The sequence below is a fragment of the Thalassophryne amazonica genome, chromosome 4 (genome assembly GCF_902500255.1).
Source record: "Thalassophryne amazonica chromosome 4, fThaAma1.1, whole genome shotgun sequence".
Classification (NCBI taxonomy): Eukaryota; Metazoa; Chordata; class Actinopteri; order Batrachoidiformes; family Batrachoididae; genus Thalassophryne; species Thalassophryne amazonica.
The window spans coordinates 30,419,371-30,446,291 of NC_047106.1; the positions used below are offsets into that span (position 1 = coordinate 30,419,371).

The following is a 26,921-nucleotide window of genomic DNA, read 5'->3' on the forward strand; positions in this document are numbered from 1 at the left end:
TAGAGGAATGCCAGCAAGTCAATAGGCAAGAATGCCCGAAAGTAACAACGGAGGATATCTTTGAAGAAGATACAACCAAATTAAGAGAAACTGCAAAAGCTCTTACACGGATCGAGGAAAAGCTAAAACACTAATGTGCTGCTCCCCCCTCAGAACGGTAGGGGAGCCCCCAGCAGACCTGGGAACGCACACAGGAGAAGAGAAGAAGAAGAAGAAGTCGACATTTTTGTTTAAAAAAATCACTCAACACAACTTTAAACAAAATCTCCTGAGGTATAGGACTGACAAACCACAATACAAGGGTGCGCTGCTCCGTGTTGTGTGACACAGCGCAGCGCTGCTCTTAGAGAGTAGACTTTGATGAATCTGCTTGCACAGCATTCAGTGCGTACAGGAGAGAAAAAAGCTTCATTCAGTGCGTACAGGAGAGAAAAAAGCTTTAGTATCTTTCTTTTTACACAAGGATCGTTCAGTATCAATACCAGCATTGATATCGATATAATCGATATTAGGATCGATCTGCCCACTTCTAGTTTTTAGCTGCGTAGGTCCCCGTTCCCCCCAAGCTAGCAGCGCCGTGACTTCAGTTGCAGCAGCCTTCACCCACTTTGCCTCAATTCAGATGACGGACTGCTTCAAGTTTAGTGCACATAAACAATGTCAAATGTATATGTGTTGTCTTTAATTTTGATGTGTGCTATTATTACGGTAAACAAGTAATAATTGTGGATTAATTGCTGTATCTTGTCTGAGGTAATTGGAGTGTAAACGTAACTGCCCTTTTTTTGGGATCAGTACAGTTGTCTGAAGTCTAAAGTCTCAGGTGTAAGACAATACTGGGTAGCAGAAATACATTCTCCACACATAATTGTTATTTATTCACCTACCTGTCATGCTAACTAGCTAGCTACAATAGCCCAGTGCTACCTTAGCTAGGTAGCATGCAGTTTGCTCAGATATTTTTCTGAGATTCATTGTTAACAAAGTGCATTTCACATATTTATTGCCAACACATTTATTTTTAAGTGCTGCAGTCATTTGTTTGCTGATCCAAAATATCTGTCTAATCCAAATATGAGGCAGTGTGTCAACACTTTCATCAGTTCATTTTTTTTTAATGTTAAACGACCCTTCAGGGTTCCCCTGTTTCAAGTATATATTATATTGCTCTATAATTATAGTTGGAGTTAAATCAGCCACTAGGAGGCCACTTATTTTAGCATCTATGTCTGGTTGCTTTGTTTTTTGTTGACATGTTTGCAGTACAAAAAGAATATGCGCGTTATCATCATGCTTCGTTCTTCAGGGTAACAGCTGGTCATTGTTGCCCTTTGGCAGTGTTGGCAGCACTGTCAGTAACAGAGTTTCTCATTTAAACCCATATGAACCAAGTAATACCTTGAGTCCATTATTGTGTCCATTATTTATTGACCTAAGCCTTAATGTTATGAAGATATCATCTAAGTGGCCACAGTGTTTCCACTTCATCCATTGCAGTCATTACTGTCATGGTGCTCTCACGCATACCTTTTACACAGTTGTATGTGTTTCCTAAATTACTTTGCACGAAATTAAAGCTCTTGTTGACATGTGTTAGAGCTTGGCTTGGCCAGCTTGACCTTTGGCATCCTGTCTGTGGCTGCACTTCTAGGTTAAATGTCACAAGGTGATGAAGTTCAAAATGTATATTACTGCTAATATGTGTAGTTGCTGAGGTGGGATTTTAGTTGCTGAATGCGGTGCTTGTTTTTGGGGAGGTGATGACCTGGAGGTTAAAGTGGTGAGCTTGAGACAAGAAAATCCTCAGTTCAAATCGCCATCAGACTGGAAAATCACAATGCGCCCATGGGCAAGGTCCTTAACCTGCAAATTGCTCCTGGTGTGTAGTTGAGTGGCTTTCCTGGCAGCACCCTGACATCAGTGTATGAATGTGAATGGAGGAATGTGAAGCGCTTTAGGTATCTTCAGATGGGAATGTAGTCCATTTATCTTTATACCCGTCACACTTATTAGGAATTAGCAGGAATCAAACAGAATAATAATAAAAAAACAATCAACACACTAATGGCTGCTGAATATGGTTCAAACATCTAACAATCCAAAGAGAATGCATCTCAAATATTTTGAATGTACTTTGAATGTAATATTGAAATAGATTCCGCCAGCACTTGAGTTGCATTTTAGCTCATTAGTGTCATGACTGGAGACGAAGAAGGGCTGGATGCAAATGCAGAGCTCAGATACAAAAGGGACACGGTTATAAGGTTTTACTGGGTAAACAGGCAAAAAAACTGTACACAGTAAAGCAGTCGAGAATCAGCAACAGTATCTGAAACATTAGACTAAATCATGGTCCAAAAATGAGCAGGTAGTCATAAAACCCAACAAGGCAAAAACGGGTCGAGAACAGAGCAAAGTACACGGCTGGAAGCGAGGCACAAGGTGCAACGACCTGGCAGGGAAGTGAGGGGAAACAGGTTTAAATACAGGGTGTGATGAGTGGTTTATTGAGGACAGGTGTGCACGAAAGTTTCAGAGTGGGGCGTGGCAACAGGGGAAAGAACTGTCCACCACCAAAGACCCAAGTGACAGACAAGAGTGAGCAGTGACACCAAAACCCAAGCAAAAGTAATAAATAAAACCACAGTGAAAAAAAAAGAGTATAAAACAAAATCAAAACAATACAATACATAACCAAACCAGTAATATATCCAACAAAACCCACAATCCTGACAATTTGTGTCACATTTGGGAAATTCTGGCAGGATTTGAAGTGGCTGACCATTTTGATTCTCCCCTTGAACATGATCAGAATGTTTTGAATGCTGCTGGCATGCAGTGGGAATAGTTATACCCCATCACACATAGCCGGAATGAGGCCGATTGGCATCAGAATGACAATTCGACCCACACCCGAAAAGTGTCCAGTGGCAGTCTGAAAATGTTCTGACAGCCATCTGCGAGAGTCCACAGTTGGTCAAAATCGGCCGGCGTTGAGATGGGACACCTATCCGATGGCAGTCTCTGTGTAATCTGAACACAATCTGACCGGAATTTACATATTCTGATGGCAGCAAAACAGAATCCAAAATGATTTGAGCACGTACAAGGGAACCTCGAGATGCATCTGGCACGGCAAAGCCTGCCGATATCACCTGCACGTGCCACGTATAATAATGTCCACCCCAATGCCCCCCCCCCCCCCCAGAGCGCAAAGGAACTGTAGAAATGTCTGTGACACGCTTCATCATGATAATAATTATGAATTATCATGTACAGTGAATGTGAACAGCGGCTATCAAACCAAAAGCACAGAGCGCTGCTGTGCACATGCCACCGCAAATCTGAACAGGCTGTTATATCCACAATAGACCTTACAGTACAGATACTTATTCCTGCCCATGTGTGACGTAAATAATGTGAACTATTGCCTCCATCATATCTCTATATACCACGGGCAGGTGCGCCTCTCTGTGGTCTCATGTGCAGTAACGTGTCAGTGCACGTATCAGGCTCAGAGCTGAACAGATCTCACCACTGTAATATATGATCACCTTCTAACAGTAGGAGATATGACATGGAACTGTTGTGCCATGCTGTGACAGCATTAATAAACATTAATCTCACCTCCAACAGCGGCCCAGGAGTGTTTCACAGCGCGGATGTGGACGTGGAGCCAGACCACAGCCTGTGGTTAAAATCCTCTCACCCGGCTGCTGTGTGCTGGAATCAACCACGGCAAAAATAAATCCCATGTGATAATCCAACCATCGTGGTGTCCAGAGTTGTGTTGTGCTGCTGAAGTGAGCCAAAACACACACACACACACACACACACACACACACACACAAAATGAAAAGGCTGCGTCTGACAGCCACCTGTGAAAGTCCACACAGTTGGTCAAAATCGGGCCCCGGGTGTGATGCACATGTTCCAAACCCTTCGGAAAGGCTGCGTCTGATGCATGGGACAGCATGGCCCACTGCCAGCAGTATCCAGCAGCTGGCAGTGCACACGTGCGTGGTGGGGCGCACGCGTGTGCACACATAGCTGCTCATTCACCCATTGTGAACACACAGCGATCACGTCATCTGTCCAGCTCTGCTCTACACGCACATGCACGTGAGGTCAGTAGTGCTGTGAAGGGGAGGATGAGCGCAGGTGTGATTGCATGATTGAGTGAGTGACTGCACCATGCTGGCTTGGACACATCTGGCATGCGTTCGGTCCATACATTGGTTGTGCTCTGATGTTAACTACCGACAGGGACTGTGCAAAGGGAGGAACACAGAGCTCCCTCACACTCCGGTCCTGTGTTTGCCATCCAGATGTTTGGACATCGGGCAGTCTTCAGCACCTTTTATGGGCGTCTGATAGCAGTCTGTGTCATATACCTGTTGTTACATGCACTTTGGATCCCATTGTGCAGGTATGGACGAGGTAATCTGGATGCGTTCTGACACTGCTGACCACGCCTCTTTTCCTCCAGACTAGGTTGGATTATGGCAGTATTTGCCGTGCCGGGCTGGTAACTGCACATTCTTGCTATGTGTGATGGGGGCTTTAGAGTGCAGTCAGAATACACTTTGTTCGATACATCTCCACTTCGACTGCACCTTGAATGTTTTGAGCATGAGCAGAACATTCACGCCGGCCACAGGAATGGGTCCGTCTGTCAGAGGTTTTAGAATGCACTTTGACTGTTCCGGAATATAGGATGGATTTTCAGTCTGACCGCATTTCGGCTCATTTTGCCTCTAGTGTGATGGGGTATTAAAATTGCCTGAGATATGGAGTTGCCTTACATTGAGTTGCCTTATTTTTCTTCCATTTTCAGTTGCTCCGATAAATCACTTACAGATAGAAGGCTGTAAATTTACACTCTTACAAAGCTAAGGTCATAATATTTTCAGTATTTTAGCAGCTTTCTGAAAGGAAACTGTCAGGGATAGAGGTTGTTATTTGACATTGCTAATGATTTGAATACTCAAATAGCTCAGATGCATATTTTTAAGATATTTTGCAGCAGTTGAAATTTGTTTATTGGTTTAAAAAAATATATGTTGAGCAATAACTTGGAAAGTTTAGCCTCTTTTGCTCAGCTTTTGTCCAACTTACGTACTGTATATCTTGTGAAATTCAGTGAACAAACACATAAATGAATTAATTCCTTCCACTTTGCTACACTAACTCAAAAACAATAAATGTTGTCATCTTCTACTTCTCCGAATGAAAATAGGAAAGAATGAGGATAAATTGATGAAACTTTGGTTAATTTTTATGCACCAGGTCAACACAAAAAGCAGCTTTGATTTGCCTTTTAATATATACCTGTTTGCCACCTGCTGGAGATGTCTGGGCTTCTTGTGGAGAATAATCATCATCACATGCATGAAGGAAATTAGGAGCAGGTGCTGCTTTATTTCCAATCAACATAGTATGTTATATGTACAATATCACATATCTGGAAATGAGCTTGATTCTCACTATGTCTGGAGGACACCAAGAACACAGTTGCTTATTCATGCAATCAGTTTTAAGAAGATCTTCGAATCTTTTGTCTGCAAACAGTCTCCAACATTTACCTTCTTGAGTGAACAGAACTGGCAGCTATACACACCGGGAGGCGCTGCAGATGGATTGGCCATGTTCTGCTGAAGGACCGTAGATGGGGCTTTATGATTTGATTGCTGCTGAAGCGCTGACTACAGGCAGGCAGGGATTCGACCTGATATGCCACCAGAAATAATAAACAGTGAATTAGTACGTCTTTTTTTTTGGTGCAGGACATGATGTGGAACCCGTTCACCATGGCTGACAACATGATGAACGACATGAGGAGACGGATGGAGGAAAAGCACAGAAGCTTTGTGAGTTGAGGGTTTGAAGTTGTTGTATTCTTGCCTATGCTGCTTAAACACTGTGTGTCTGTTCTCCAGGAGAACATATCCACAGAGCCAAACTGCCACTCATTCAGCTCCTCATCAGTCATGACTTATTCAAAGGTTGGAGATGACACCCCAAAGGTTTTCCACGCCACATCTTCAACACGCCACGCCCCAGGAGGGGTAAGTGCACCACCAGATGTGTTGCATAAAGGTCAGTTACTCTGTACGTCCTGTTATTGTGGCTTAACATCCCTGAACAAAGGCCACTGTGGGTGTGCTTCATCATTTTCACAGCAGAGAACAGGTGTAATAAATAATGTTAATCAGGCAGATTTTTCCTCTGGTACATGACTGTCAACATCACAAGCAGCATCCCCTCCTCCATTCTCTGCCTGTATTAGGAAACCATAAAGTGAAAGAAATTTGACAGTGGTTCTTTACATCATGTTAAGATTTTCTCTTCAGCATAAGAATTATTCATGAAAAATGTCAAATCGGAGCTCATACTATATTGAGGTCTCTGAGCCTATAGTTTGCAACTGCCCTGGATCAAGGCTAAGACCCAGGCTTTTAATGTCTTCCTCGACTCATCCAGGAAGATGAGGAAGCTCACTTGCATTGTGGGGAAGCATCAGCCATAACATTTTGGCCATAGGGTGCGTTTCTCTGTGCATGATCCAGCACTTGTGACAGAGTGTTGAGAACCCCATCGGCTAGAAAAGGCCAAGAGGCCGCCCACGTTTCACCTGGTTTCAGAAGATAGATGGTTATGTTCGAGAAGTGGGGATGAACCAGCTGTCTGTCTGGGTGGTTGCCATCCTGTGCCCAAGATGATTCTGTGGTGTGGTGAATGTGGCGATGTGCGGCACCAGCACAAGCTTTCAGACAGGGCTTGATCGTCTCGTGAGGGATCATGTCAGTGTTACCAAAGGGCATTTCCAGTCATTTTCAGAAAAAATGTCTATTCATTCATTTTCAACCGCTTATCTGGGTCCAGGTCATGGTGGTAGCAAAACAAGCAGCTCAGTCACACTTCCCTATCCTTGGCCAAGTCCTGTAACTCATCCCGGGGGATCCCCTTACATCCCCTCAACATTGCACCCAACGAGTCAAAACTTCACACATTCTCCAGAAATGTAGGTTTCTCAGAATGCAGAAGATGGAAAACCACACCTTATGTTTTCTGGGTCAGGCCCAAAACTTTTCAATTGTCCCTCATTTGGAGTGCCCCTCCCCCGCCACAAAATTTTGCACAAACAGCCTTTTTTAAAAATTATTATTTTATTATTAATATTTTTCAAAGGCCCCTTCAATTGAAATTGATCTCAAAAGACTGCAGGCTACAAAATTGCTGAAAACATCCATGAGTTGCAATTTTGAATAAACACGCCCTTACATGTTCAATGTTTGTCATTCAACGCTTTATTTAAATCTGTCTTTCAGGGAGGAACAATTAGCTCTTTTATTAAGGTGCATATTTGTCTCAACATTTAGCTAAATTTAGCTTGATGTTTGTAAATATTAAGCTAAATGTGTAAATACTTAGCATTAACTAATCTGATTTGATCATGTAGTATTTGCCTTTTTTCTCCCTTATTTCTCCCTAATTTTTGCTCTTCATCTGTAGGTCAAAAGAAATTCTAAACTGAAATGTTACTAACATTCCCATGCCAATTAAATCAAATGTGATTCTTTTTCTCCCTCAAATAAACCAGTTAATTAAGAAGATAAGCCTCATTTTAAATGTTATTACTGTTATTATTATTATTATTTTGTCAGTGTACATTACATTAAAATGAGTTGCCAGCTGCTGGAAAATCTTTGTAAAAACACACTCTTGCAGGCACACAAAAAAGGGTCAGATTCAGTCACTTCAGCTAGTAATGTGAACAGAGCATAAGTTCTAAGCCGTCTTTACAAATAGGCAGGCTCTCCTTTCTGCAAACTTTTTTTTTCCACAAGTGGGCAGTTTGTCCTCTCCGGTGACATTCAGACTCATTCTTACACCTTTTCTGTCTGCTTTCAAAGGCTGCCTGCCTCGTTTTTGCTGGATGATCCGTGGCCCGCACGACAGGAGAGCGCCTGTCCACGGGTTCCTGCTGCATACCGAGAGGATTCAGCTGCGCCCAGCTCGGGATGCAGCCGAATCCTCTCTGTGTGTGGCAGGACATTTCACACAATTCAGAAAAACATGCAGGAATCATAGAGCTGTGTTTATAATATTATGAATGAGATGTAACTGACTTTAACCCATGAAGCACCACCGCCTTTTCCCTTCCATTACAAAGGGGTGAACTGTCCACCGCACACCCCTCCCCGTTTCTTTCACCTTCTCACTGCTTTTGTGAACTCAGCAAGTAGGGCATCTGCAGCTGCCTGCACACACATTCCACACACAGTGACAAGAAAACCATTTTCCGGTGGAGATTATTATTATTTAGTTCAGTGCTCATGCCCACGGTGCTGCCCCACCAAAACTGGTGCCCGGGCGGCGGCCCGCATGACCCGTATTAAAAGCCACCACTGATTCAGACAAACCTACTGAAGGTGTTCAAAGTAAAACCCACAACTGAGTTGGTGTCTTGAGGAGTCTGCGGGTTTCCATGGCAGCAAGTGAGATGAACAGCTGATCGTACTGATTTTTAGTGCTGATGATGTGTTTGGATGGAGCTGAAACCTGCAGACTCTTGGCTCATTCTGACACATGGTTCAAGACCAGAGATCTCAGAACTAAGCTGCCCTTAGGAGTAATTAATACCTGAAAGTGTCTGGTTTTTCATTGACTGTCATGTGTTTTTATTTATTTACTTTTTTTAAAAAAATTTAAACTAAATCAGATCAAGGAGATCCGGCGAGCAGTGAAAGACTCTGAGAGTGGTCTAGAGAAGATGTCCATTGGGCACCACATCCAGGACAGAGGACACATTATGGAGAAGAAATACAACAAAAAAACAGGAGAGAGAGAATTCAACCAGGACTTCCAGAATATGGATGAGTGTAAGTTAAAGTTATATGTTTTCTACATTTTAACCCATAGATGGTGCACTGAGACATCCACAAAATCTAATTTCGATTTGTCCTGCAAATACATATCGTACAATGTGCTCTTTTTTAAAAGTGTGTGGCGGACATTCAACACATATCTGACATAATTCACCATACCGAATGTGTTCCCTGTTCTGCATGTGTTAACACGCCAAGGGGTGCATATTGATGTTTCCTGTCTTAGCCCTTGCGTGTAATTGGCAATGCTTATTCCTACTATGCATATGACAAGCTGTCTCTGCCCCTATGGTGCTTTTCCTGTCAGGACACTTGTGAGGTTAATGGGTGGGGCCGAGCTGTTATAAAAAGTTGGTGAATTGTGTGAAAATGTAGAAATAAAGTGACATACCCTTGCGTTGTCGAAATGGAAAATTGTTGCTCCTTTTTTCATCTGTCGCAGTTTTGACAAGAATAACTTAATGCATGAGAGTCACAAGGGCCTGTTTGTTTTGATTTCAGATTTCTTTCTTTAAAATCCTGCCATACTATTAAATAATGCACAATGAATATTCTTCGGTAGGCAGACAGGTAGGTCCTTCGCAGATAGATCACCTCCTTGGCAGGTAATCATTTTGTCAGATATTCTTTAATCCTCACACACAGCCACACGCTGATTCCCCCCCCCCCCCCCCCCCCCCCACTGGTATGTTGACTACCTGCCAAAGGTGAAGCTGAAGGTGTTTGATCATGGAGATGGTCATGTTGATTGTAGCAAAAACAGCAATGTACATTAATAGTAACCGTAATTCTGCATTCTAATTATGGAGTACATTGAATAAATGTAAGTTACATGAATGTACATGTCCCTATGTGAGATGAGATGAGAGAGATGAGATTTATTGTCATTGTCATTACACGAGTGCAACAACAACGAAATTACGTTTACACTCCAGTTACCTCAGACAAAATACAGCAATTAATCCACAATTATTACTAGTTTACCGTAATAATGGCACACATCAGAATTAAACACAACACATATACATTTGACATTGTTTATGTGCACTAAACTTGAAGCAGTCCGTCATCCGAATTGAAGCAAAGTGGGTGAAGGCCGCAGCAGGGGGCCCCGTGCTGTGTGTGGAAAAGAGTAAGATAGACATAATGAGGAGTGCGATATCATGTGTCAGGAATGATTATGAGGAGTTGTGTCTGTAAAGCAGCAAACTTTAATATGCCAGAGCTCCTGGCGAAATTCTATTGTGCCTGCATTAATGGTAAATGTCCATCAGGTGGAGAAATTGCTCCATTTCGAGAACCTTGAGCACAGGCTGCTTTGGGACAAGACAACAAAGTTGCTGCTTATAGTAGCTGATTCCCATCCCTCCCACTTCACTGTTAGAAAATCCTTTTGCAGCTTAATCTTTAAATGAGTGAGAATTAAGCAACCAAAATCTGGATGATTCGAAAGTAGGTCATTTTCTTTATGGGACGTGCGAAAATTTGACCCCTGTACAGTTTGTTCGGAGTAAGTAAGGCATTATCATGCAAACTCTAGGGTGTGGAGTGTGCAGATGCTAAATACTGGGAAAAGATTAAAAAAATCTGATGGCAGAGTTATTATATAGATTACACTGTGCTGTAGGAAACAGTTTTTTTTTGTTCAAGGAATTTTAAAAAAAAGTGTAATGTCTAACATGCACCCTCATGAATACAGTGATGAAGATTATCAGATTTTGTCACAAAGTGCCCAAAACAACACTAGAAAAAAATTATTTCAGCACTTGATTTTAGTGCTCTTGTCACTTTAAGAGCTGCTGTTTGGGGCCACGAATCCACAGAAGGTTGACTAACATGATCCTGATCCCTTTACCAGCTGAAGCACTGGCATTCGACGAGGAGTGGAAGCACAAGGTGTCCAAGTTTCACCCGTCTGTCTCCGTGCCTCATCTGGAGGAACGCAAACCCCGCGCTGTTCACCGGGCAGCGCTCACCAGCCCCGACGAGCCGACCCACAGGTTCGTACCGAGCAGCCCGTCCATACTTCAGGATCAAATGACAAACAAGTGCAGCACGCACTCTGTAAAGCATCCTGTCACCATGGAGTGACACTACTGTGTCGTGAGCCCTAGTTATTAATTCAGGTTTGTGTTTTTTTCCACAGAGGAAAACCAAAACGGTCTGACGGCGAAAAGGTCATCAAGTTCAAGACTCCCGATGTAAAAGAGTCAGGTGTGAAAAAGTAATAAAATGCTTTTTCTGTCTGTTTATGGTCAAGCAGCGCACGGATTAACTGGGCTGCGTAGACATACGGCTGGAATCAGAAAAGACTTTGAATCAGTTTAGGGTTTAGAAGTGAAACCAGTCCCACAGTTTTGTGACTGCACATGTACAAACTCCCTGCTATTGACAAAATTTAGGTCTGAAATAGAATGTTTTATATGTCTCTGATGTACATACATCATACATAGTTATGATACTTTCAAGTGAAAGCAGTGGGCAATCACTGTGTATTTTTAGTTTACACACACATTCAGTTTGTCCACTATTGTCTGCCCTGCCTGTACTCACACTTTCAGTACAGCAGCCATGTCTCTTCTCTCTCTCTCTCTCTCTCTTTTTAAAAAGGTTATTATCTTTGTAAGCTTCCATTAGCAGCTGTTGGTCACTGAATGTATATAAAGTAGCAGTGGACACACCTAATTTGAAAGTTACCTTCAATAACAACCAATCCTCAAACTGAAAAGTCTGATGACTCTAAACTGATAAACCAGAAACCACTTGGCTGAAGCTGCCACTAACCGCTAACTTTGATTCTACAAATTTACCTATGATGGCTTGTTTTCATTCATTCACTTTCTATAACCACTTATTCCAAGCCAGGGGTGCAGGAGCCCATCCCAGCAGTCACAGGGCGAGAGGCGAGGTACACCATGGTCAAGACACCAGTTTACCGCAGGGCCACATATAAACAGACAAACACAGTCACTTACCTACAGTCAGTTTAAAGTTTCCAATTTACCAAACCGGGACATCTTTAGAAGTGGGAGGAAGCCAGAGGACCTGGAGGGAACTCACACAGACACTTGGAGAACATGCACACTCCAAGCAAAAAGGACCACACAAGAAATGATCCCACAACCTTCTTGTTGTGAGGCAACAGTGCCACCTGTGATTGTGATGCACATGAAAAATTAAAAGAACAAATGAAATCAAACAGTAGTTGCCATTCAACATTCAGTTTATTCACAGTACTGAAAGTATTAAATGATAATATTTAAAATTATTTTAAGAATCTATCCATCCATCCATCCATTTTCTTCCGCTTTATCCGGAGTTGGGTCGTGGGGGCAGCAGCTCAAGCAAAGCCGCCCAGACCTCCCGATCCACACACATCTCCCCCAGCTCCTCCGTGGGAACCCCAAGGCGTTCCCAAGCCAGCTGAGAGATGTAGTCCCTCCAGTGTGTCCTGGGTCTTCCCGGGGCCTCCTCCCTATGGGACGTGCCCGGAATACCTCTCCAGCGAGGCGCCCAGGGGGCATCCGGAAAAGATGCCCGAGCCACTTCAACTGACTCCTTTCGACGTGGAGGAGCAGCGGCTTGACTCCGAGCTCCTCCCGAGTGACCGAGCTCCTCACCCTATCTCTAAGGGAGCGCCCAGCCACCCTGCGGAGGAAACTCATCTCGGCCGCTTGTACTCGCAGTCTCGTTCTTTCGGTCATGAGCCAAATCTCATGACCATAGGTGAGGATCAGAACGTAGATCGATCGGTAAATCCAGAGCTTTGCCCCCCTACTCAGCTCTCTCTTCACCACGACGGTCCGATACAGCGACCGCATCACTGCAGATGCTGCACGGATCCGTCTATCGATCTCACGCTCCATCCGTCCCTCACTTGTGAACAAGACCCCGAGATACTTAAACTCCTCCACTTGAAGCAAGGACACTCCACCGACCTGAAGAGGGCAAAGCACCTTTTTCCGGTCGAGAACCATGGCCTTGGATTTGGAGGTGCTGATTTTCATCCCGGATGCTTCACACTCGGCTGCAAACCACCCCAGTGCACGCTGAAGGTCCTGATTTGACAAAGCCAACAGAACCACAACAGAACCACATCGTCCGCAAACAGCAGAGACGAGATTCTGTGGTTCCCAAACCAGACCCCCTCTACACCCTGGCTGCGCCTAGAAATTCTGTCCATAAAAATAATGAACAGAATCGGTGACAAAGGGCAGCCCTGGCGGAGGCCAACGTGCACTGGAAACAGGTTTGACTTACTACCGGCAATGCGAACCAAGCTCCTGCTGCGGTCGTACAGGGACCGGATAGCCCTTAGCAAAGGACCCCGGACCCTGTACTCCCGGAGCACCTCTGTTTTGAAACAAGGTTCGGTCAGATCGGCACACAGAAATGATCACACAGACTGCATTTTGCTAGAACAAACAGGCGCATATTTATTCCCCACAAAAGCAGTTACATCAAACACAAGTGGTTGCAGCGCATGAAACATCTCTTTCTCTCTTACCTTGACGCCTTTAAGGTGGAGAGCCAACACCTTCGGCAGAGTGCGCTTGTCAACCGGCTGGGCGTTCGTACGTGACCCGCAGCAGACGCTATCGGAGCATGGCTCTGCCCCCTCTTTTCTAGTGTGTGCGCGAAGGGAGGGTGAGTGGCCATCTCAAACTCCCTGGCGCACATAATTCCTTTAATCAACAGGCATCAAAAAGTTATTTCCTCTTGCAAAAACATAATGACCCCAGCTCTTCACTCCCAGTTCAGAATGACCCCAGCATGCTTCACTCCCAGTCGTTAGTGGCTACAAAAACAAATTCGTGCAATTAGTGTAATAATAAGTACATCATTAGGGTTACTTTAAGACAGGGGCAAAACAGCATAATCTTTTCTCCACACAACCCCCCACAGGGTGCCCCGAGGGACACGGTCAAACGCCTTCTCCAGATCCACAAAGCACATGTGGACTGGTTGGGGGAACTCCCATGAACCCTCGAGCACCCGATGGAGTGTGTAGAGGTGGTCCAGTGTGCCGCGACCAGGATGAAAACCACACTGCTCCTCCTGAATCCGAGGTTCGACTATTGGGCGAATTCTCCTCTCCAGTACTCTGGAATAGACCTTACCGGGGAAGCTGAGGAGTGTGATCCCCCTGTAGTTGGAACACACCCTCTGGTCCCCTTTCTTAAACAGAGGGACCACCACCCCGGTCTGCCAATCCACCTGCTGGTACCTGTCAGCTGCCTCCGGGGTCCCACCTACCAAGAAAGACAAGTAGGACTCCTTCTTCAGCTTGACGGCATCCCGTACTTCCGGTGTCCACCACCGGGTTCTGGGATTGCCGCCGCGACAGGCACCAGAGACCTTGTGACCACAGCTACGAGCGGCCGCATTGACAATGGAGGTGGAGAACATGGTCCACTCGGACTCCATGTCTCCAACCTCCCTCGGGATCTGGGAGAAGCTCTCCAGGAGGTGGGAGTTGAAGACCTCGCTGACAGAGGGTTCTGCCAGTCGTTCCCAGCAGACCCTCACAATACGTTTGGGCCTGCCAGGTCTGACTGGCTTCCTCCCCTCCCAGCAGCTCCAACTCACCTCTCACCTCTCACCACTCACCTCTTTAAGAATCTAATTAATGCATTTAGTCTGACCTACTCTTCCTCCAGGCGACACTTGTCTTTGTGTGATGTACTAATTTGTCACTTACTGGATTAGTGTATAAACTCCTACACAAACAAACATGTTTGACTAATATGCATATGTCGCGGACATGAATGAGCGAAGCTCGTCAGCATCTCACATGTCATTTAGGTCCTTCAGACTTTATTTTGAGTAAATGCTTCAGGGGAGCATTAGCATGGCAAAAACCTTTCAGCTTCTGGAGGGGCTCTGCCCCCCATAGTCCTCACCTTTTAAAGCATTTTTCTTTTTTTGCTTTTCAGCTGAACCCCCTAATTACAGCCCTCTTAACCCCCGCCACTTTAAGCTTTTTTTTTTTTTAATGTAGACGGAAATTAATATTCAAATTTTCAGCTAGTTGACAGTAGGGCTGTACAATATGGCCAAATTATCATATCTCAATATTGTCATATAAATTGTCATGTAAATGTCACTTATATACATGCTGTCCATATTCTTGAGCTGCTTAGGTGGGTAGGGAGAGTTCCCATGGGATATGGTAAATGGACTGCATTTATATAGCGCTTTTCCATCTGCATCAGACTCTCAAAGCGCTTTACAAATAACGCCTCACATTCACCCCGATGTCAGGGTGCTACCACACAAGGCGCTCACTACACACCGGGAGCAACTAGGGGATTAAAGACCTTGCCCAAGCACCCTTAGTGATTTTCCAGTCAGTCTTTGAACTGAGGATCTTCTGGTCTCAAGCCCAATGCCTTAACCACTAGACCATCACTTCCCCTAAAATAAAAAAGCTAAAAAAAAAGCTTTTTAACCTACCATCCCTGGTTCTCAAGATCGGGCACCTGGCTCTACTTTCTTTTTTTTTTCTTTTTGTTGGAAAGATATTTAGGTGTACCTTAGTAAACACTGGTAGAGTTCCACTTTAGATTTGGAATGTATAATAGAAGATATACCTTACTGAATTTTCATATCAATATGATATACGATATGACTTTGGTTTGACACAAAGTGTAGCAACAGTGAAAATTAATCATTCTTAAACAAAACAGTAATAATACCACACTCGTTTTGCACTCATAAGGTTAGGATACTGTGCCATCCAAAAGTATTGGGACACTTGGAATTTCACACATTTTAATTTGTTTATGCCATTTTAAATACAAGAAATACAAAAAAAATAAAGAATAAAAATTCCTAAAATGATCTTACTCAAACTGAAAGCAAATCTCTAAAACTTGATAAAACCTCTTAAATAATAATCAGTTTTATTATTAGTTTTCTTTAGACAAGTCATGGGATGGAAACATGAACATTTCCAAGTCACTGAATATGTCTTGGGCTTTATTTACATTGATTATCAAATCAAATCAATTTTATTTATATAGTGCCAAATCACAACAAACAGTTGCCCCAAGGTGCTTTATATTGTAAGGCAAAAGCCATACAATAATTACAGAAAAACCCCAACGGTCAAAACGACCCCCTGTGAGCAAGCACTTGGCGACAGTGGGAAGGAAAAACTCCCTTTTAACAGGAAGAAACCTCCAGCAGAACCAGGCTCAGGGAGGGGCAGTCTTCTGCTGGGACTGGTTGGGGCTGAGGGAGAGAACCAGGAAAAAGACATGCTGTGGAGGGGAGCAGAGATCAATCACTAATGATTAAATGCAGAGTGGTGCATACAGAGCAAAAAGAGAAAGAAACACTCAGTGCATCATGGGAACCCCCCAGCAGTCTAAGTCTATAGCAGCATAACTAAGGGATGGTTCAGGGTCACCTGATCCAGCCCTAACTATAAGCTTTAGCAAAAAGGAAAGTTTTAAGCCTAATCTTAAAAGTAGAGAGGGTGTCTGTCTCCCTGATCCGAATTGGGAGGTGGTTCCAGAGGAGAGGAGCCTGAAAGCTGAAGGCTCTGCCTCCCATTCTACTCTTGCAAACCCTAGGAACTACAAGTAAGCCTGCAGTCTGAGAGCGAAGTGCTCTATTGGGGTGATATGGTACTATGATGTCCCTAAGATAAGATGGGACCTGATTATTCAAAACCTTATAAGTAAGAAGAAGAATTTTAAATTCTATTCTAGACTTAACAGGAAGCCAATGAAAAGAGGCCAGTATGGGTGAGATATGCTCTCTCCTTCTAGTCCCTGTCAGTACTCTAGCTGCAGCATTTTGAATTAACTGAAGGCTTTTCAGGGAACTTTTAGGACAACCTGATAATGAATTACAATAGTCCAGCCTAGAGGAAATAGATGCATGAATTAGTTTTTCAGCATCACTCTGAGACAAGAGCTTTCTAATTTTAGAGATATTGCGCAAATGCAAAAAAGCAGTCCTACATATTTGTTTAATATGCGCATTGAATGACATATCCTGATCAAAAAATGACTCCAAGATTTCACACAGTATTACTAGAGGTCAGGGTAATGCCATCCAGAGTAAGGATCTGGTTAGACACCATGTTTCTAAGATTTGTGGGGCCAAGTACAATAACTTCAGTTTTATCTGAGTTTAAAAGCAGGAAATTAGAGGTCATCCATGTCTTTATGTCTGTAAGACAATCCTGCAGTTTAGCTAATTGGTGTGTGTCCTCTGGCTTCATGGATAGATAAAGCTGGGTATCATCTGCGTAACAATGAAAATTTAAGCAATGCTGTCTAATAATACTGCCTAAGGGAAACATGTATAAAGTGAATAAAATTGGTCCTAGCACAGAACCTTGTGGAACTCCATAATTAACCTTAGTCTGTGAAGAAGATTCCCCATTAACATGAACAAATTGTAATCTATTAGATAAATATGATTCAAACCACTGCAGTGCAGTGCCTTTAATACCTATGGCATGCTCTAATCTCTGTAATAACATTTTATGGTCAACAGTATCAAAAGCAGCACTGAGGTCTAACAGAACAAGCACAGAGATGAGTCCACTGTCTGAGGCCATAAGAAGATCATTTGTAACCTTCACTAATGCTGTTTCTGTACTATGATGGATTCTAAAACCTGACTGAAATTCTTCAAATAGACCATTCCTCTGCAGATGATCAGTTAGCTGTTTTACAACTACCCTTTTAAGAATTTTTGAGAGAAAAGGAAGGTTGGAGATTGGCCTGTAATTAGCTAAGATAGCTGGGTCAAGTGATGGCTTTTTAAGTAATGGTTTAATTACTGCCACCTTAAAAGCCTGTGGTACATAGCCAACTAATAAAACAGATTAATCATATTTAAGATCGAAGCATTAATTAATGGTAGGGCTTCCTTGAGCAGCCTGGAAGGGATAGGGTCTAATAGACATGTTGATGGTTTGGAGGAAGTAACTAATGAAAATAACTCAGAACAATCGGAGAGAAAGAGTCTAACCAAATACTGGCATCACTGAAAGCAGCCAAAGATAACGATATGTCTTTGGGATGGTTATGAGTAATTTTTTCTCTAATAGTTAAAATTTTATTAGCAAAGAAAGTCATGAAGTCATTACTAGTTAAAGTTAAAGGAATACTCAGCTCAATAGAGCTCTGACTCTTTGTCAGCCTGGCTACAGTGCTGAAACGAAACCTGGGGTTGTTCTTATTTTCTTCAGTTAGTGATGAGTAGTAAGATGTCCTAGCTTTACGGAGGGCTTTTTTATAGAGCAACAGACTCTTTTCCAGGCTAAGTGAAGATCTTCTAAATTAGTGAGATGCCATTTCCTCTCCAACTTACGGGTTATCTGCTTTAAGCTGCGAGTTTGTGAGTTATACCACGGAGTCAGGCACTTCTGATTTAAGGCTCTCTTTTTCAGAGGAGCTACAGCATCCAAAGTTGTCCTCAATGAGGATGTAAAACTATTGACGAGATAATCTATCTCACTCACAGAGTTTAGGTAGCTACTCTGCACTGTGTTGGTATATGGCATTGGAGAACATAAAGGAGGAATCATATCCTTAAAACTAGTTACAGCGCTTTCAGAAAGACTTCTACTGTAATGAAACTTATTCCCCACTGCTGGGTAGTCCATTAAAGTAAATGTAAATGTTATTAATAAATGATCAGACAGAAGGGGGTTTTCAGGGAATACTGTTAAGTCTTCAGTTTCCATACCATAAGTCAAAACAAGATCTAAAGTATGATTAAAGTGGTGGGTGGACTCATTTACATTTTGAGCAAAGCCAATTGAGTCTAATAATAGATTAAATGCAGTGTTGAGGCTGTCATTCTCAACATCTATGTGGATGTTAAAATCGCCCACTGTAATTATCTTATCTGAGCTAAGCACTAAGTCAGACAAAAGGTCCGAAAATTCACAGAGAAACTCACAGTAACGACCAGGTGGACGATAGATAACAACAAATAAAACTGGTTTTTGGGACTTCCAATTTGGATGGACAAGACTAAGAGTCAAGCTTTCAAATGAATTAAAGCTCTGTCTGGGTTTTTGATTAATTAATAAGCTGGAGTGGAAGATTGCTGCTAATCCTCCGCCTCGGCCCGTGCTACGAGCGTTCTGGCAGTTAGTGTGACTCGGGGGTGTTGACTCATTTAAACTAACATATTCATCCTGCTGTAATCAGGTTTCTGTAAGGCAGAATAAATCAATATGTTGATCAATTATTATATAATTTACTAACAGGGACTTAGAAGAGAGAGATCTAATGTTTAATAGACCACATTTAACTGTTTTAGTCTGTGGTGCAGTTGAAGGTGCTATATTATTTTTTATTTTTTGAATTTTTATGCTTAAATAGATTTTTGCTGGTTATTGTTGGTCTGGGAGCAGGCACCATCACTACGGGGATGGGGTAATAAAGGGATGGCAGGGGGAGAAAAGCTGCAGAGAGGTGTGTAAGACTACAACTATGCTTCCTGGTCCCAACCCTGGATAGTCACGGTTTGGAGGATTTAAGAAAATTGGCCAGATTTCTAGAAATGAGAGCTGCTCCATCCAAAGTGGGATGGATCCTGTGTCTCCTAACAAGACCAGGTTTCCCCCAGAAGCTTTGCCAATTATCTATGAAGCCCACCACATTTTTTGGACACCACTCAGACAGCCAGCAATTCAAGGAGAACATGCGGCTAAACATGTCACTATTATGAAGAAATACAAAAGTTTCTTTCATCAAAACATCAAATCTTGGCTTTCATCTCAAATGTACTTTCTGTCAAATTGTAACTGAACTTTCAGGTCTTCTTTTTAAGAAAATCCTCCTCTACACCACTTCATCAGGAAGCTGGGTTTTATATTTTTAATTAATTTACAGTAGTGTTCAGAATAATAGTAGTGCTATGTGACTAAAAAGATTAATCCAGATTTTGAGTATATTTCTTATTGTTACATGGGAAATAAGGTACCAGTAGATTCAGTAGATTCTCACAAATCCAACAAGACCAAGCATTCATGATATGCACACGCTTAAGGCTATGAAATTGGGCTATTAGTAAAAAAAAAGTAGAAAAGGGGGTGTTCACAATAATAGTAGCATCTACTGTTGACGCTACAAACTCAAAACTATTATGTTCAAACTGCTTTTTTTTAATCAATCCTGTGAATCACTAAACTAGTATTTAGTTGTATAACCACAGTTTTTCATGATTTCTTCACATCTGTGAGGCATTAATTTTGTTGGTTTGGAACCAAGATTTTGCTCGTTTACTAGTGTGCTTGGGGTCATTGTCTTGTTGAAACACCCGTTTCAAGGGTATGTCCTCTTCAGCATAAGGCAACATGACCTCTTCAGGTATTTTGACATATCCAAACGGATCCATGATACTTGGTATGCGATATATAGGCCCAACACCATAGTATGAGAAACATGCCCATATCATGATGCTTGCATCACCATGCTTCACTGTCTTCACTGTGAACTGTGGCTTGAATTCAGAGTTTGGGGGTTGTCTCGCAAGCTGTCTGCGGCCCTTGGACCCAAAAAGAACAATTTTACTTTCATCAGTCCACAAAATATTCCTCCATTTCTCTTTAGGCCAGTTGATGTGGTCTTTGGCAAATTGTAACCTCTTCTGCACGTCTTTTATTTAACAGAGGGACTTTGCGGGGGATTCTTGCAAATAAATTAGCTTCACACAGGCGTCTTCCAACTGTCACAGCACTTACAGGTAACTCCAGACTGTCTTTGATCATCCTGGAGCTGATCAATGGGTGAGCCTTTGCCATTCTGGTTATTCTTCTATCCATTTTGATGGTTGTTTTCCATTTTCTTCCACGCGTCTCTGGTTTTTTTGTCCATTTTAAAGCATTGGAGATCATTGTAGATGAACAGCCTATAATTTTTTGCACCTGCATATAAGTTTTCCCCTCTCCAATCAACTTTTTAATCAAACTACGCTGTTCTTCTGAACAATGTCTTGAACGTCCCATTTTCCTCAGGCTTTCAAAGAGAAAAGCATGTTCAACAGGTGCTGGCGTCATCCTTACATAGGGGACACCTGATTCACACCTGTTTGTTCCACAAAATTGACAAACTCACTGACTGAATGCCACACTACTATTATTGTGAACACCCCCTTTTCTACTTTTTTTTTACTAATAGCCCAATTTCATAGCCTTAAGAGTGTGCATATCATGAATACTTGGTCTTGTTGGATTTGTGAGAATCTACTGAATCTACTGGTACCTTGTTTCCCATGTAACAATAAGAAATGTACTCAAAACCTGGATTAATCTTTTTAGTCACATAGCACTATTATTATTCTGAACACTACTGTATATCAAGTTGTAGAGATTTGCTTTCAGTTTGTGTTAAGGAAGATCATTTTAGAAAAAAAAAATGTATTTGAAATGGAATAAACAAATTAAAATGTGTGAAATACCAAGTGTTACAATACTTTTGAGGGCATTTGAGAAACACTGAGGAGCAGCATCCCATATATAGTGCAGCAGATAAGAGAATATTTAGAGTGGAATCTTGCAAATGGTGATACAAGCGTCAAATTTCGTCAACTCTGCATTTAATCATTAGTGATCGATCTCTGCTCCCCTCCACAGCATGTCTTTTTCCTGGTTCTCTCCCTCAGCCCCAACCAGTCCCAGCAGAAGACTGCCCCTCCCTGAGCCTGGTTCTGCTGGAGGTTTCTTCCTGTTAAAAGGGAGTTTTTCCTTCCCACTGTAGCCAAGTGCTTGCTCACAGGGGGTCGTTTTGACCGTTGGGGTTTTACATAATTATTGTATGGCCTTGCCTTACAATATAAAGCGCCTTGGGGCAACTGTTTGTTGTGATTTGGCGCTATATAAAAAAATTGATTGATTGATTGAAATTTGGCACAAATAATCCATAGACGTGAACTCTTTTGAAAAAACTGATTGGCCACTTGAATTTTCAATAGAATAATTACACAGGGGTCGAAATTAAAAGATGCTCCAATCATATAGAAAACTACACCACATTATTTGCCTGATCATAAAGATTCCCCCCCCAAAAAAGTATAGTTTGGACAATCTGTGACTGAATGTTATGGAGTTATGAGGTAAAAGCAGCAAGAATGGTGACAAAGGTCAGTTTCAGTTTGTACAGGGGTCAAAAGTTAAAGTTGCTCCATTAATTTAGCTCCAGCTGTATTTGTGCTGAATGTGATGCTTGTATCAACATTTGAAGGATTGTTTCAGTTATTTGCTGCACCAATAAGCCAACAGACCATGAACCAGCTGCTGTCTGTTAGTTTAAACATGTGGCAACATAAGGCAACCTGAATTAAAGGAGAAATGCTGTTTTTAACAACCTGGACCTCATTTCTGGCATAAAATATGGTCGTTTACTCACAAATATAATTTGGTGTGATTAGAAGTCCATAGTACAAACAACGTGCTCAGTTCAAATCTGAAGCAAACATTTTTCTTCTTCTACTAAGGTGGATTAGAACTTTTTGTGGTACACAGCACAAACTACTGGACAGGAGGAACCTAGCAGTCAATGTGACTCACTGATTTGACAATGCAGGTCTTTCAACCAGATGTATGGAGCCGTGACATGTCAATCATCTGTATCAAATCAGATTTCAGGGGAGCCCAGTGAAACCCTGGCCTTCGCTCTGGCTCCACTCATGCCAGAAACTGTTCAACATTTCCTGTTTCACTGTGACTGATAAATTGGCACTTGCTGTGTGAGTGTGACCTTGCCACTGAGTTCCCACGAGATTCCATGGGATCTCGTCTGTCAATCCAGGAAGTGTTTGACATTTGAACATTTCCTGTTTTACTGTGGATTTGAAAATTGGCACTTCCTGTTTAGGACGCCCTGCACCATGACTGAGTTTACCGCCGCTGTGCGATGCTTTGCTCATATTATACTTTATGAGAAAAGAAGAAGTTAGCTAACTTAATGTTAGTTGAACTAAATTTCAAACTTAACCAAAAAGCTACTTCACACACACAAACATCGCTACAGCAATTAGCTGGTCTATGCCCACGGGTCTGAAGTCGAAGACACGTACCTTTTTTATTTCAGTATTTCTGAATGTGTGAACAACAGAGCACCAAGAACGCACTTTTATTTGGATTACTTGCACCCGGTCTGACTTCCTCAGCCTGGCTTGGTCAACAGATGCATCAACTCGCTAGCTCAAGCCTCACCTATTTTTATCACAAACTTCCCACTCGTCCCAGGCCTAGTATTAAGGAGAGCATGTTGAAGTTGTTTTTAGAGTTATGGTAGGCTATATGTTGCAATAAAGTAGGCTAAGTAATGTTACAAAAGTGTGACAATTAAAAAAATGGTTAACCATTATTTGCTGCTTTTCAATTCAACAGATTTATAGACCGTCTTCCATAGAGACAGGGTGAGAAGTTCGGTCAGCCGTGAGGAGCTCAGAGTAGAGCCGCTGCTCCTTCTCGTTGAAAGGAGCCAGCTGAGGTGGTTTGGGCATCTGGTAAGGATGCCCCCTGGGCATCTCCCTAGGGATGTGTTCCAGGCACGTCCATCTGGGAGGAGACCCCGGGGAAGACCCAGGACTAGGTGGAAAGATTATATCTCCACACTGGCCTGGGAACGCCTCAGGATCCAACAGTCAGAGGTGGTTAATGTGGCATGAGAAAGGGAAGTTTGGGGTCCCCTGCTGGAGCTGTTGCCTCCGTGACTCGATCCTGGATAAGTAGCTGAAGATGAGATTTATAGACAAGGTGATTAATGGTGTATGTCAACAGAATCATAGGTTTTATACACCATCAAAGAATATAAAGAGGTTCAGACGAGTGGACTCTCCCTATTTTTATCCTGGATTTCTTCTTTCTGCTTTTCTGGACCTCTCCCGTGTTGTGGTTTATCCGGTCACGTGGTCCAACCTGGTCTCACGGCAAGTCGTGATTCAGCAGCACGAAATATACATTTATCTTTTGGTTTGTGATATTGTGACAAAAACTGCCTAATTTTCATCACGGCAGCACAAATTCATTCTAATTCATTCCGTGATGGCTGCACGAAATTAAAAGTGAAGCAGGGGGTCGGGTGGTTATGGTTATGGTGGGGGGGGAAAGAGTAAGATTAGGTTATGGTTAAGGTTAGGGTCGGGGGTAGGAGTAGGGTTAGTGAGTTAAAAAAAAAAAAACCCAGTCACGAAAATTTGACTCATTTCGTCATGGGAGCGCGAAAAAAACAAACAAACAAAAAACGTGAGACCGGGCTGCGTGGTCACAACAGTCAATTCAACCAATCAGCTTCAGTTGTGTGCAGCATTGACAAAGTGCTGCTGGGAATTTGCCTTTGTGCCATTTGATGACTGATAATCATCTTTACTTTGGCCATAGACTGTTTCAGACAAGCTGGAGTTGACCATCAGAAGTGACTGCACACAACTACACTCACTGACCAGCGTTTGTCAATTATGAAAACCGTGATCAATAACTCTGTGGTTTGAGGAGCATGAAGAGTCGTGTGCAGATTTTCACCCCAGTGGAGCAACAGCTTTCTGTTAAGAGAGGTATGAAGAATTTAGTGAAATGACTCGCATCAAAACCCCCCAAAACCAGAAAGGACGGGTGGTAAAAAGTGGCAACTTCTTCAGTTATTATGACTACGCCAGACTATGCCTGACTACTAAAGTGACCAAGTACAGGATAAAAGTCGGCCAAAAAGAATGAATCAGAGCAGGAGGAACAAATTTCACAAGCAGAAAAACTGAGTTTGACAAACGCGTCCACTTTAGCTGATCACTGTCACAACCTTTGTGTGTCCACTGATTTTATTCCTTCATATTTACAGCAAACTAACAGGTTAGATTTAAATGAATAAATCACTTTATTTTCATATTGTCACAACTGCAACAAGGCAACTGACAGTGACTGACGGACTGACCTTTGAAAGCCATGTATACACTTAGACTGTCTGTAATTACACTCAACAAAAATATAAACACAACACTTTTGGTTTTGCTCCCATTTTGTATGAGATGAACTCAAAGATCTAAAACTTTTTCCACATACACAATATCACCATTTCCCTCAAATATTATTCACAAACCAATCTAAATCTGTGATAGTGAGCACTTCTCCTTTGCTGAGATAATCCATCCCACCTCACGGGTGTACTATATCAAGATGCTGATTAGACAGCATGATTAGTGCACAGGTGTGCCTTAGACTGTCCACAATAAAAGGCCACTCTGAAAGGTGCAGTTTTATCACACAGCACAATGCCACAGATGTCGCAAGATTTGAGGGAGCGTGCAATTGGCATGCTGACAGCAGGAATGTCAACCAGAGCTGTTGCTCGTGTATTGAATGTTCATGTCTCTATCATAAGCCGTCTCCAAAGGCTTTTCAGAGAATTTGGCAGTACATCCAACCAGCCTCACAACCGCAGACCACGTGTAACCACACCAGCCCAGGACCTCCACATCCAGCATGTTCACCTCCAAGATCGTCTGAGACCAGCCACTCGGACAGCTGCTGAAACAATCTGTTTGCATAACCAAAGAATTTCTGCACAAACTGTCAGAAACCATCTTAGGGAAGCTCATCTGCATGCTCGTCGTCCTCATCGGGGTCTCGACCTGACTCCAGTTCGTCGTCGTAACCGACTTGAGTGGGCAAATGCTCACATTTGCTGGCGTTTGGCACGTTGGAGAGGTGTTCTCTTCACGGATGATGCGAAGGAGATGTGTTGCATTGCATGAGGCAAATGGTGGTCACACCAGATACTGACTGGTATCCCCCCCCAATAAAACAAAACTGCACCTTTCAGAGTGGCCTTTTATTGTGGGCAGTCTAAGGCACACCTGTGCACTAATCATGGTATCTAATCAGCATCTTGATATGGCACACCTGTGAGGTGGGATGGATTATCTCAGCAAAGGAGAAGTGCTCACTATCACAGATTTCGACTGGTTTGTGAACAATATTTGAGGGAAATGGTGATATTGTGTATGTGGAAAAAGTTTTAGATCTTTGAGTTCATCTCATACAAAATGGGAGCAAAACCAAAAGTGTTGCGTTTATATCTTTGTTGAGTATATGTTGTTCAATGCCTATCTTTGTATTTTACCTGCTGTTCAAAAATATATCTTGTTCCCTTTTTATATTTTGACTTTGGTTTCTTATTTTCCACATAATGAACTCTGTAATGCAAAGCCTCCACTATATTTTCAGTCATTCTTGCTTTGTTCATTTCATGACATTTTAAATTATGATCTAAAATTTTAATGAATTTTACATTTTATTTTGACAACACATGAAATTTCAATGGGGGTGGGGGGAATCATGCTGGATATCTTAATTGAAGCAACATCGTTTGATGGAAATGGAAATTGAGGGAGGGCTGAATTCAAACGCACCCTGAAAATCAAAGCAAAAAAAAAAAAAAAGAAAGATGGGCAGGTTTGTCCGTTTTGCTGCAATTTCATTGCAGCAGCTCCAAATGGTACTCAGTAGATTGTATGGCCCCCACGTGCTTATATGCATACCTAACAATGTTGGGGCATGCCCCTAATGAGATGACAGAAGTGTCCTGAGGGGGTGGATCTCCTCCCAGATCTGGACCAGGGTGTCACATAGCACCTGGACAGTCTGAGGTCCAATCTGGCGGTGTTGGATGGACCGAAACATAATGTCCCAGAGGTGTTCTATTGGATTTAGGTCCATGTGGGCCAATCAATGGTATCAATTCCTTCATCTTACAACGGGTCCAACGAGTTCATCCCGATATCTAACAGGAGTCAGGGTGCTGTTGTCTTGCCTGTAGAGGTTTTTTTTGTCCTTCCAGGATTATGCTTCACCAGACCCTCACTGACCCACCACCAAACCGGTCATGCTGAATGATGTTGCAGACAGCTTAACATTCTCCACGCTGTCTCAAGACCCTTTCACGTATGTCACATGTGCTCAGGTTGAACCTGCGCTCATCTGATGTCCTACGGTAAACGCCGATCGAGCTCCATGGTGCCGACCAGTGGTACGGCAACATCAGGCTCTCAGAC

At 42.6% G+C, this 26,921-nt stretch overlaps 1 protein-coding gene and 1 long non-coding RNA gene across 2 annotated transcripts in view; one reads left to right on the plus strand and one right to left on the minus strand.

The window, feature by feature from the left end:
- Positions 1-11,137, plus strand: part of mlf1 (myeloid leukemia factor 1) — a 35,181-nt gene extending 24,044 nt beyond the window's left edge. The window contains exons 3-7 of the mRNA XM_034169325.1: positions 5,787-5,870; positions 5,940-6,068; positions 8,726-8,885; positions 10,750-10,891; positions 11,038-11,137. Of these exons, the coding sequence (XP_034025216.1) occupies positions 5,787-5,870; positions 5,940-6,068; positions 8,726-8,885; positions 10,750-10,891; positions 11,038-11,119 (597 nt within the window). The 3' untranslated portion in view covers positions 11,120-11,137. The remainder of the gene's footprint in view (positions 1-5,786; positions 5,871-5,939; positions 6,069-8,725; positions 8,886-10,749; positions 10,892-11,037) is intronic.
- On the minus strand, positions 6,567-12,308 carry LOC117509588. Its single transcript, XR_004560443.1, has 3 exons — positions 12,294-12,308; positions 8,861-8,865; positions 6,567-6,707 (listed from the first exon to the last, which is right to left on the minus strand). It is a non-coding gene; the product is annotated as an uncharacterized LOC117509588 (long non-coding RNA).
- Positions 12,309-26,921: the final 14,613 nt, after the last annotated feature.